The 12,878-nt window shown below is 42.1% G+C and overlaps 2 protein-coding genes across 2 annotated transcripts; both read right to left on the reverse strand.

Moving 5' to 3' along the window:
* Positions 1 to 948: 948 nt before the first annotated feature.
* Positions 949 to 5,913, reverse strand: zgc:101810 (uncharacterized protein LOC493612 homolog). Its single transcript, XM_034557062.1, has 9 exons — positions 5,772 to 5,913; positions 4,736 to 4,846; positions 3,974 to 4,132; positions 3,627 to 3,756; positions 3,281 to 3,417; positions 3,032 to 3,181; positions 2,368 to 2,513; positions 2,141 to 2,273; positions 949 to 1,648 (listed from the first exon to the last, which is right to left on the reverse strand). The coding sequence occupies exons 1-9, from the start codon at positions 5,817 to 5,819 to the stop codon at positions 1,478 to 1,480; spliced, it is 1,185 nt and encodes a 394-aa protein (XP_034412953.1). The 5' UTR covers positions 5,820 to 5,913; the 3' UTR covers positions 949 to 1,477.
* Positions 5,914 to 8,872: 2,959 nt separating this feature from the next.
* On the reverse strand, positions 8,873 to 11,083 carry six7 (SIX homeobox 7). Its single transcript, XM_034557305.1, has 3 exons — positions 10,676 to 11,083; positions 9,268 to 9,431; positions 8,873 to 9,080 (listed from the first exon to the last, which is right to left on the reverse strand). The coding sequence occupies exons 1-3, from the start codon at positions 11,081 to 11,083 to the stop codon at positions 8,873 to 8,875; spliced, it is 780 nt and encodes a 259-aa protein (XP_034413196.1).
* Positions 11,084 to 12,878: the final 1,795 nt, after the last annotated feature.

The following is a 12,878-nucleotide window of genomic DNA, read 5'->3' on the forward strand; positions in this document are numbered from 1 at the left end:
TTGTATCATACAACAGGTGTTTACCACAGAGACAATTTTATTTATTTTATTTTGAGGCTTTTTGGAAGAAGAAAAGAAAAAAAGCGGACTCTCCTTCCCGGCTCCCGTATTTTATGAAGTGTGTGTTGGCAGGTGGAGTAAAGAGTAGAGGAGGTTAAGTGAGTTTTTTTTAATTAAAAAAATCGACAACAGATTTACTGAATGACTTGCGAATGTATTAAAGACTTTAATCCTTTCACGATATTCATTTCACGTTTCAAATCACCGCTTTTTTTGGGGGGGTTTCTCCTGTAAAATAATCACATAATATAATTATGTCTTGACCAGTAAAACCAGCACCTCTCTCGGCTGGTAGAATGTAAATGTTAATTAAAAATAAACAAGTCTCCAGCTTCTGGTGACTCCTGCTGCAAGTCATCACTACCAACCGACTGTTCAACTCAGTGTCATTACCGATTGTCATATTGTTGTATTCTAAACTAACTTTTAATTGTTGAATTTGTCGGGTATAGATATCAAACCTAAGTATGGATTTTCAACATATCTGGAGTTTTTAAAATCAGCTGAGGAAGGTTCATTTTGAGAACTATGGCGTGTTTTGGAACGTTATTGCATGCTTTTTTTATTATTATTTAACGTGAAGGTTCTGCGAATGTGGTGCTGCGCGTGAAGCATGTGTTCATTGTGAGAGCTCACTATTTATTTATTTTTTGTTTCCAGTGTGAAACCAACACATTGCTGTATTTTTGGTCAGGTTATTCAGTATCGCAATAAAAATTGCAATATCTGTTCAGAGTGTCGTTACATTCAGTTTGATTGTGAATGTTGTGATTGGATGTCTTACACAGATTCAACCACCAGGTGGCAGCAAACAACACCCTTTAACTCCTGCTCATAAACTACCCTCAAACGTGTTGTTTAACAAGTTTTAACAAATCAAAAAGAAAGACTTTAATGGCATGTTTGATCAAGTTCATTTAAAAGTTGTTAAACATCCTCATACTAATAAAATATTAGGACTAATTTGGCCCAAATGCAAAGAAAATATCCAGACAGAGAATTTCTTAATACTCTTTTTAAGATTGCTTTGTTGCTCCAGTCTAGTTTGACAGGTTTGTGATTATTTACCATTTAAAACATTTAAAACATTTCACATTTCAGTCAGTGGCGTTTCCCAGCACACATTAACATCACTTTCTTATGGTTTCCATACAAAGCACAATATGGGGGTCAAAAAACAGTCAAAACATGTCAATTTTTAAATGATATAAACAAACAAAAAAAACGTGTCAGTCGACTAATTGATTAATTAAAAAATTGTTCCCGCGCTAGCAGGAATGAAGGAGCGCCATTTGACGGCGCCATGACACCAGTACATAGCGTTTGTTCCTCCAGCACGGCTACAAGAGGTGAGAAGTTGATATAAAAGCTGAAATATCTGCGTGATGTTGTTTGTTCTTTACAAGTTGTATTTTTTTTATCTGACTCCACCTCCCAGCTTTTGCAGCACCCCCAGGCCTTTCTCCTCGTACTCCGCCCTGCTCAGCCAGAAGGAGTCCTTGTCTTTCATGATGTTGGCCAGCACCGCGCCGCCCAGGAACACCATGTGCTTACGCCGGGGCGGGTCCTCGATGCGGATCCGAAACTTCTGCACAGGTGAGGAAAAAAGGAGAGGAGGGGGTCATTGAACCTTTGTGATCTCTCCATCTCTCTGTTTGTTAGTTATAGAGTACCACATCAAACTTCTTTAGCAATAAAATCACAATTATCTTGATATCTTATTCTCAATATTACTTTTTTTTTGCAAGATGTCTTTGGGGTTTGGATTTGAATAACAAAAACGTGTTCACAATACAATAGGTGAAATAGCTCTATATTATGAAGGAATTCTCATCTTTGTTTATATGTATTTGCCCAAACTATCTCAGCTCAAGGTCCACACATACTTTCAGTATTCGCCTTAATGACCATGCGATGTGGTCAAAAGCTCCAGAACAAGCGAGTGATTGGACCTCGGGCTGTGATTGTTTAACGATACCCTTATCATTGTGGTGCTGCCGCGTTTTAATAAACAGGTTATCCCCGCTGCATCTTTCTCCAGTAGAGCAGACATACTGTCCGAGGTGACTAAAGTCCTTACTGATAGTTTCTGCGTGTCTCCGTCCAGCACCCTCTCCAGGTAGAGCTGCTTGATCTCTCTCTCCAGTCTGGAGGGAAGTCCCGGGTACATGGTGGACCCTCCCGACAGAACAATGTGCTTATAGAAGTCTGACCTGCACAGAGAGAAAACAGACGGGAGGATGACTTGTCTCCACCCCCCGTGCGTCTCCTTCAGGGCATCAGTACAGACAGTGAGGAGACGCCCACCTGAGGTCGATGTCTGCAGCCTGGATGGTGTTAAACAGCAGCTCCGCCACTCCTGCTCCCTCCACGTTGATGAGATGGGGCTGGAAGAGAGCCTCGGGGGCCCCGAACCTCTCTCCACCCACCTTCACCTGCCGGCCGTCCGGGAGCTGCACCACAGGGAGGAAGCAACTTTAGCTTTAGCTAAATGTCAGCAGCGTGGCACAAAGTCTCTTCTTAAAAAGCTTCTTTATTCTACTAATAGTGACATTAAAAGAATTGTTTGAGATTTGGGAACATACACATATTCATTTTCTTGCAAAGTTAGAAAAGAAAACTCATATCACTCTCATGTTTGTACGCTAACTAACCTTAGCCAAGTTAGCTTGGCTAGGTTTGAGCCAAGTTAGCTTAAACCACCCCATAACCTTAAATATTATTGTTTTTACACTTCAATTTGTATGCAGATTAAACAAACAAGATATAAGTTGCTAATATTATAATATTTTTTTACCTTTGGTGCCTCATGGCTAGCTGTTTCCCGCTGTTTTTATGCTAAGCTAAGCTAACAACCGTTGGCATTAGCAATCTCGTCTAACTCTCGGCAAGAAAGCTAATAGGCGCATTGAACCATTCCTTATAGACTTAAACTATAACTGCTTTCCTGGGCTTTAGTCCTTCAACACACCGTGAAGGTCTCCACCAGGTAGGTGGTCTCTTGGGCCAGGCGCTGCTCCTGCTCGATGTTGTACCCCACGTAGCAGAGCTCCTCCTTCAACAGACGCACGGTCTCAAAGTCGGCCGTGTGGTTGAAGGCGTAACCGCGGAGAAGCAGGAGCTGATGGCCGTGAAGATAAATGTAATGTCATCTTTTAATGCATCTTCCTCCCTTTTCATTTCTTCACGTGCAATATTGGAGCTGAGTGTCCCGGCTCACCTTGATGAGGTACCGCGTGATGTCACGTCCCGCGATGTCCAGCCTGCGCGTGAGATGGGGTAAAGAAAAGCCCTCGTACACGGGACAGATGTGGGTGACGCCGTCCCCCGAGTCGAGGACCACGCCGGTCAGCAAACCTGTGGATGGATTCCCAAAATAGTTTCTTTATTAAACATTTATTAAACAATAATCCTGGAGGTCGGACAGAACAGGAAAACTAGATTTGTTGTCTTTTTAAACACTCTTATTATTACCCTTCGCCCTCAGTTAAAAACCAAAACGTGAATATGAACATGTGATTTTAAACCACTACATATGTATCTATGATTGGCCATTGAGGTCTCACCCTGAGCATACAGAGTGAGCACCGCCTGAATTGCCACATAGATGCCGTGAAACTGGTACTTCTCGAACATGACCTCCGCGATCTTCTCCCGGTTCTTGGTGGGGTTCATGGGCGGCTCGGTCAGCAGGATCTCGAGGAACAAACCAATGAAAATGCAAACTGAGTGAATTCCCTTAAAGTTCTTGCAGGTTACAATAAGAGAAGACAACGCAAGAACATATGAATGCAGAAATCATTACAAAAAAGGTTTGTTTGTGTCGTCACTCGATGTGATGCTTCGGGTTTTCCTCCTGAGCTTTATTCTGAAAGGTCGACCCGCCACAACATCTGCCCATCACGTGTCCCACCTTGCATTCTGACGGGTTGATGTCCAGGCGGTCGGGGCCGAAGGTGTAATCCCACAGGTGGAGCATGTCCTCCCAGCTGCGCACCATGCCGTTCTCCATGGGGTAGGACACCTCCAGCATGGAGCGGCATGCGCTGGCCTCATCGCCCACCATCAGGTCCTGGTGGGAGGGAGCAGGAGGAGCTCAGATTTTTTTAAAGGATGAGGACTGGATTTTCTTTTTTACAATAACACAGTTTGGGGAATGTATGAATCAATGTTAAATAGTATATCTTATAGGCAAACAAACACATTTCGGTTAGTGTTTAAATACTTTTTGAGGTTTCAACGTAGCTTACTTTGGGGGGGTAAAGGAAGGTTTATTTTTACAAAAACAGAGACAGACAGATCTTGTAAACGATGATGTCTTTGCTTTGAGCCGGCTTTGGATTATGAAAAGAAGTCCAGTCCTGTCAGGATTACAAGGAGTGAAAGTCTGAGTGCTCCGCATGAGGTTACGTGAGCATATGAACTTAACGGTGTCTTATAGGCCGCTAACAGGTGTACGGTTCTAAGACACTTAACTGTACACGTTACGGCTGCGTTTGAGCCGGAGCTCGAGGAGAAGAGGGAGGTCAGGTGTTTAATTAGCTTATAGCAGACCGGGCAGCTATTCCCTTTGCTTTAACCAGAATACAACCACGTAGAGTCGGAGTTAACAAGTGACAAATAGATCAAACACAAGAAAAACATATGCGTGAACAAGACATCAGAGAAATCTCACCTTTATCTCAATGTTGCCCACTTTGGTGGTCGAGCGTATGAGTGGTCGACCCACCATGGCGGGGAAGATGTGGTCGGGGAAGTTGGATCCAGCGAAGCCACACTTGACAAACTAGGGGAGTGATGAACGAGGACTTTTTTTAAAAACATTATAATTTTATTTGTGCGTCAATAAAGTTCTCGTTTTTTTTGTACGTCAACTGAAACTGAGAGCGTGTTTTGTGTCGTCCCCGATTTGTTGCTTCACTAAAGCCTTTTTGGGAATGGATTATTCCCATTCATAAAATCAATTCCAATCTAATTTAATCCGGCTAAATCTCTCTGTCCCAGAGTGTATTGTCATGAAGCATTTAGCTGATTATTTATCAGAACGTGCAAACGCAATGTCCTTACTTTTTTTTTTGAAAGCGTGTGTAATAACCCATTTGGCGAGCATGGTGAAATAAGTATGTTGCATTGCTTTTAAATGGCCTTCAACACTCGGCTGCTTCTCTGCCAGTCTCATGCCGTAGTAGTGTCTTAACTTGTCTCTGTGGACGCAAACACATTCCTTAGCCCGAAGCGATGCAGTGCATTCCAAAGAGAGGACACATAGGACGTATACGCTTCATTAGCCTCGTTTGTCCTCGCATACATATCAGTATTTACAAGCCACAATATTTAAGAAACACCGCGTACATGTTTTATTTTCTCAAATCTCTCTTCCTGCTTTTCTAGCTCGTGTTCGAAGCATCACGACCATTTTATAGGTGTGTGCGTGCACAGATAGAGGCAGAGTGACAAGTCCAGACAGATGTGGAATCAGGCTGCAGTATGCACGCAGGTTCACACCCTTCAGACGTCATGTGATCCAGATGCAAACGTTTACCCTCTTAGAGCGGACGCTTTGAAATAAAAACAGATGTTTAACACATGCTGGCGAACGTTTGCATGATACGTGTTGAAGATGATACAAGCTAAAAGTTACGTGGAAAGAAATAAGACAATAGTGATGTTGACATACCGTTGGGTAACAATGCAGACACGACTTGACTCACCCCTGTCCCATTGTCACAGACCACCACTTTTCTCCCCTCGCTGTCCATGCTCAAATACAGCTATCCAAGACTATAATGCATGAATTTGGCCGTGGCTACAACTGACAGGTAAGCAGAAGTCTTCTTGCTGCTCCTTGCAGCGTGGGCGGGATGGCTTGATGGGTGCACACCCATTTTCATGTGATCAGGAAAGAGGGGAAGGACCTCCACTCCCCCTTTTTTTGAGGGAAACAGGTAATGTTCTTTTAAAGTTGTCATTTCTTTTACCGTCTTTTTTTTTTGCAACAAAATGAAATAACATTTGGGTCCATTTGTCATGTAAATGTATCTCTGTCCACTTTTCGCGAGACATTTTGCTACTTCTGTCCACCAGACTTTTATTTTTATATACTCTTTATCTTTTTTTTCTAAAATATTCCACATTCAAAAGTCAAGATTAAAAAAATTCCGAGCTACTGTTTTTGGTAACCCTTAAAAATGTCCTCTTCCTTGAGGATTGTAGCCTATAATTATTAGAAATGTACTTCAGAACATAATGATAGGCATATTTCATATGGAATTATTACTTTATTAATTTAATTTGTCATTGTTATTCTAAATTATTTTAAATGTCCATGCACTTTTAAACTGTTGTCATTGTAGGCTACTTTATGTATTTTGAATTGCTTCAAGATAAAGATAAATATAAGATATGTACTGTATTTATCCCCAGGGGGAAATTTCTTGAAGCAGCAGCAAACATGTTTACATATATACAATACAATAAAAAATAAAATAAACTAGCAGGGCAGGACATATTACATTTAAGAATTTAAATAATAAAGGTAATGAAAATGTAAGAATTTAAATTAAATTAAAGTGTATACAGTATGTTTATATAGAGTATACAGTGTACTAAATAGCAGTAGTACACAGTAGGTACAAAGTATTCACACAGCGGCAGTTGGCAGCCTATTTTCTTTGTGTAATATAATCTATAACTTTATGAATTAATTAAAAATAAACCTAAAAACGGTTGATAAATTAATTAATTTCCTTAGGCTGTGCCTCCTAATGATCGACTAACGGCTCCTAAGAGACACCGGAAGACGTCCCGCTCCCGTTAACTCTCGTTGGACTACACGACCAGCGAGAAGGTACGTCACTTCCGGCCGCCATCTTTAATTGGTTTCGTAAACAGCTGCAACTCGTGAACAGGTAAAGATATTTTGAATTGCGCAGCATTTAAGCTGGGTAGAAGACTATTTTGGGAATCCGGGGATGTCCTTAAAACATTGGTCAGTGTTTGTTTTGTGTGACTTTGTTGTTATATTATTCAATATAAATTGCAGAGCTTAAATCTAGACTGATAAAACTAGTTACCTAGTTAACTAACTTTAGCAACAAAAGACACTGTTAGCTAGCAGCTAAGTTGTGGTGAACACAATGGAGCATTTAGCAGCTAAAGGAACCATGATATTTCCCCCAGGAGACTAAATTTAACCAAAATGAGGGTGAATATTGGCCAAAAATGTAATTGCCAGTGTAAAAAAATAGTTTGGTCAAATGCTAATATGTGAATGTAGTGTTTCAGTTTGTTTTGCACTGTTACGTGTAATTAAGAGTATGTTGTGATGTACTCTTGATGCATTACTAAATATAATTTATTTTTGTAATTAATTAGCACATATTCAGTTCTCTTTTCGTTGTCCCTTACATTCAATAGACTTGATAACAACATGATCAACAACCCGTGCAATTACATACTCTTAATCTAAAAATCTTAAATAATAAATGTAATAAATTCATGTTGAGCTTTTGTTTTCTGTCGTCTGTAGAATGATAGAAAACAAAGCACATTGTGGGCGCTTTCAAAATGCGTACAACATTGTACTGAATGGTCTGTATGTGGCCCATAATTCAAATCTTACTCTACTGCATTAACACTGTTTTGAACTTTATAAATAAATACAGTGAGTCTGTATAACTTTGGATAAAAATAGGTTCATTTATTTACATAAAACATTTACAAAATACATCTTTTCATTGCAGTAACGTGTTATGAGAAACGATGGTTATAAAAAAAGACAGCAAACACATTGAGTTAAGACCGATTAGTGCTCTACATTCTCGCCGTCTCGTCTTTTCTGTTTCAGCTCCTGCAGGAATTCACGGGAGCAGCTCAGGAGCGTTTACACAACAAAAAAAACTACACGTTTTAAAACAGGTAAACAAAAGAGTGAACAGGTAAAAACACAGCTGGTAACACAATGTTTTGTATTTTTTAAGCAGCAACATTTGCATCAATAGTTAAACTTATGCTATTAATTGTTTTTTTTCATTGTAAAAGAGTGATGTCCTTAGTTTTTTAAGGCAGTGAAATGTGTTTAATTGGTCTGTCACTATGTTTGCATGCCATTATAACTCTGAATTACTAGATGGTTACAGCTGACATTGTTTAACTACACACTTTTCTTTATAGTGCCATTGGATAGGTTAATTTTGGAGATTTATTCAAACTGCTTTTTTCACGTTGATTTGCTTCAACTTTATCAACAACCACATTTTCAAATGATCAAATCTAGGTTATGCTGATAAGTAATGTTTAAAATATGCCAATTATATTGTTTTCAGGACAATTGGCATATGGCTGTCGTCTGAAGATAATAAAGTTATTAATGTGCATGTAAATGTAGTGACATGTATTAAAAGCCTTCCCAAAGGCATTGTTCATTGTGTCCTCACAATTTCCATACAAATGAGTTATGTAGCTTAAATAACGACTATTAGAAAATGATCTATCCAAAGATATTGACAATCAAATAGCATTACTCACATTATCTAAAGACAATGGTCCGCCGAAAACTAATTAATTGAACAGTCAAAGTCGTGTGCCATGGTGCTTTTTTCTTCTTTTTTTTTAAGTGCTCGTTGTTTTTTTGCATATCATTGCCTTACAATGTCCACTTCACAGCCACATGCAGGAGCCACATCCAGGGGCCCCATCTTCCTCCCACTGAGAACACCCCAGTGTCTCCCAACAGCCACGGCCAGTTCAAGTGTCTCTATCTGGGTCCGATTGATAGACGCCGCTCTGCAGGCGGCAGGAGGCTCGAATGGTCTCAAGACTCGAACTCGCTGTCGCTGCTGACGGAGATCTCCGGGGTGGAGGCTCCCGTTCCCCTGCGCTCGTCTGTGCTGCAGTCGCTCGCCTCCGGGCTGCCCAGGTGGCGAGGAGAGGCAGGCAACAAGTGGGGGTGGTGGCGGCGGTCCTGGAGGGAGCCGTCGGATGAGCCTCCCGAGGGCAAGAGGGAAGGATCCTGCTGCATTCTGGGTGGAGGGAGAGATGAGAGACATGAGATTGAGTTTAACAGCGCGTGTGCTGGAGCTGCTCTTCAGGCAGATATTAGTATTCTTTGCATACACTTGAATTTCCCCTCCTTAGACAGCTCATTTCTCCTCACCTTGTCTCCTTTTTAGTCACAATAAGCACAACCGTATGTAAACCTTGACGTACCTGTTCTTTGCGGACGCGGCGCGGTCTCTCTGCCGGCGGTTCTTGAACCAGTTGCCGACCTGTGTGGGCGTGAGCCCCGTGGCCTGGGCCAGGTGGCGTTTCCTGGACGGGTTGGGGTAAGGGTCTTGAAGGTACCACTCTCTCAACAGACTGCGAGTCCTTTCCTGGAGGAATAGAAATACATGACATATTTAGACTGCCATTCATTAATCTTATGTTATATTATTTCCCGTTCAGTAGACTTTACAAAGTACACTCTATTAGCATGGAATAGCTCTTTGAAAAGACACCATGTTGTGTTTTGATATCATTCTATTACACCACAATAATCTCAACACTCATATGATGCTCAGTATAATTGCATTAGACTGGATTTATGAATACAGTGATTACCATCTACATTAGAAGTATAAATAACAATTTATAGCCACTAAATTGGATCATGTTAAGGGGCTTAATATAGGCTGTTGGGGGGGGACTATCCCTCCTGAGATTTAGAATTAAAGATTAACGACACATATGAACAATACTTCACCCTGCCACACGAGGGGGCTCACACACACAAACACACAACTTAATCTTTGAATCCTTAAAGTTCATTCCTCTTGTGAAAATGAACAGATTGTCATAGCAGTTCATCATAACTTTATGTGATGAATAAAATCAATTTGCTTCCAAAAGAACCACTAATGATCCCGTGGCACTAAAATATGTGTACATGTTGCTCAAGTGGCGCTAGCAGTCTGAAAATGTTGCTGTTAAACATGGAATGAATGTCTACATTGACTCCTGAATTATCAATATATTTGCTCATATTGTGGTTTTATTTTTAAATTAAAAAAACAGGATTAAACTCTAATGGGCCCTGCTGGCCTTTGCAGGTGCACACAGGAAATGTTCCAGCAGCGAAAGTACAAGAAGAAGAAAAATGATGCTGAAGTGACAATTTTACCTCAAGAACACATGCAGGTAAACACAAGGCTGTGTGACGTCATATAAAGTGGGTTTATAGGATATAAGAGACGAATATACGACGACAGAATAAGAAACTTAACATGTTGCGCTGGATATAGTGCTAAAACTACCAATGTGGCGTCTTTATGAGCTGTAATCAGTTTCATCAAAGCACGGATGTCCTGGTCAGAAAATATTGGTCCAGATATCTTGCCACAGGCCACCATGTCCAAAGTAGACTTCATGGCTGAAGGCAGGGGGATGACCAGCTCTCAAAGACCAGGCTGCTTGCTACAGAAAGGTGAACAATCACCTTTGAGGAGCACCTGATCAATTTCATGTTCGCCCAAAGTTGAGGGGACACGTGGGTCGTACCGGGTCGAGCTCCACCACCCCGTCACCAGCAGCCATGTGGGTTAAAACACCGGCACACGACTCGTTACATCGTGTTTACCTTAAAGCAATGCGTCTTCTGCTCGCCGTCCCAGATGGTGCGGGGCAGGGGGAACTTCTTGCGGATCCGGTACTTCTCCACGGGTCCCAGCGGCCGCCCGCGCAGCCTCTCCGCCTCTCGGTAGTGCGCGTCCAGCCACAGGTCTTGAAGCTTGGCGTGCGACTCTCGCGTGAACCGGTGGCTCTGGAGGATCTGGTAGAGACCCTCGAAGTTCCCCCCGTGGAAGGCGACCAGCGCTCTCGCTCGCATCACGGACTCGTGTCGGTTCAGCGCCTCCCCGGCGGAGCCCGGCACGGCGGCCGGCAGCGACCAGAGGAACCGGCCGAGGCGCTCGATGTCCCCGGTCTCCTCCAAGTTCTCGCACACCCGAGCGACCTGGTCCGGCGTGAACATCGGCAGTGGGAACATCTCGAGCTATAGGTGCTGTGGAATGTTCTCCGGGCGCACGAAGTGTCGTGTCCGACCGTGCGTAACGCTCCGTGCGCTCGCGGCTTCTTCTTGTTTTTTGTTGGGCAGACGACGGCAAAGATTATTGACACTCGCGGCATCTATCTGCTGCCTCCTTTAAGCAGCTCGAGTCTTTCCTGGTATTTGGGCAAACGTTTCAGAGAAGCTGGTGCGGTGCGCGGCGGCTCCGGGTTCCCGAAGCAGAGCCAAATAAAGAAAGAGGACAAGGAGTCAAGCTGTATTTATAGCGAGATACAATTAGCATCTCTGTAGTTGTTTTGAGAAGGATTATACGTCCTGGCCATTAGCCTCTTAGTGGGGGGTAGTGTGTACAGAGGTGACTGGCTGATCAGCTTGTTTGGCTTATAGCCTGAGGATACATTGACTGCCGGGATCCCGGCTGCAGAGAGCAAACAAGCAAGGATGGGTTCTCTGGTGAAGGATCTGGTGGAGCTGCCTGAGGAGGAGAGGATGAGGGGAGATGTGGAGTGAGAGGCTGCACATATACAGAAAACCCACTCAGGGGTTTTGACAGCATGGAAAACCCCAAGAAAATGAGAGGAGAACGCCAAGAAATTAGGTTATTAAAGCTTGTATACACTTTGAAGTGGTAATGAGGATGAGTTAAGCCTGCACATTTTGGGTGGCACAATTACACCGTGGGGGTCATGGTCATGACAATCTGTATCACATGTTCCTGGACATTTGGCCAAGAGGGCAGGTCGGGACACAAAGCTGCGATCCCCGAACCGACTAATACCCGTGTAATTAAAACAGACACGGTTGCACCTATAGGTCATCCTCGGCGACCCCTCGTCCAGGACGAGGCATAATGAAAACGCCAGCTAGACATCGATGCACGAAGAGCAACTTCGGGACGGAGGAATTAATGATCTGCTGCCCGGTTCAAGCCCTCGGATCTCAGTAGCTCATTAATCAGTCTTAGGATCATTTTCTTATTAATCAGGTTAAGGATCCTGTCGGCGTCTGTCAACCGCAATGCAAACATGTCACACGTCGTGTGCACATCGTAGCTGGAGGAAATATATATATATGTATGTATGTATATGTCACTTTGCCCAACATCAATGGACCAAAACCTGAATAGAGAACGATATGTTATAGATAATGAATTAGCAATTTAATTTAAAGCAAACGGTGCTACAGGCAGACGTGGATTAATCCCCGGAGTGAATATGAGGTTGCAGTCAGGTCATGGATCAGGTTTAAAATAAGGTGAAGTGGCTTAAAATGTACAAATCTGTCTAGAATACAGATATGAGCCAGACGTCGAGCGCCGGTCTGTGAACATCAGGAGTCCCAACGTGTGTCTGCAAATATTAGGTTGTTGAGATCAATACTAAACAACTCATCTTAATTACACATGGATTTATTATATATGGTGCTTTAACGTGTTATAAATCTATTCTATTGTAGAAGCAAATGATCAACACATACATTTTCCAAGAAAGTCTAAATTAAATTAACTTTATTAATTTGGAAAAAATAAATGATTACAAGATAAATTCCATATGAGCATCAAGTACGGAGTAAGCTCAAACCCCGTCTTGTGTTTTTATTTTTAAAATATATATAATAAATATTCAGTTTCACAAAGTAAGTTTTACTCTCAATTAGTTTTATTTTACTTCAGTTATGACCGAGGCTTCATCCTCTAATGACATTTATTCAGTGTGACATGTTTTAGAACAGATATTACGATTTCCCTTCATGAATTATGTTAAAGTTGCTTGAA

Source organism: Cyclopterus lumpus, chromosome 18 (assembly GCF_009769545.1).
Source record: "Cyclopterus lumpus isolate fCycLum1 chromosome 18, fCycLum1.pri, whole genome shotgun sequence".
NCBI lineage: Eukaryota > Metazoa > Chordata > Actinopteri > Perciformes > Cyclopteridae > Cyclopterus > Cyclopterus lumpus.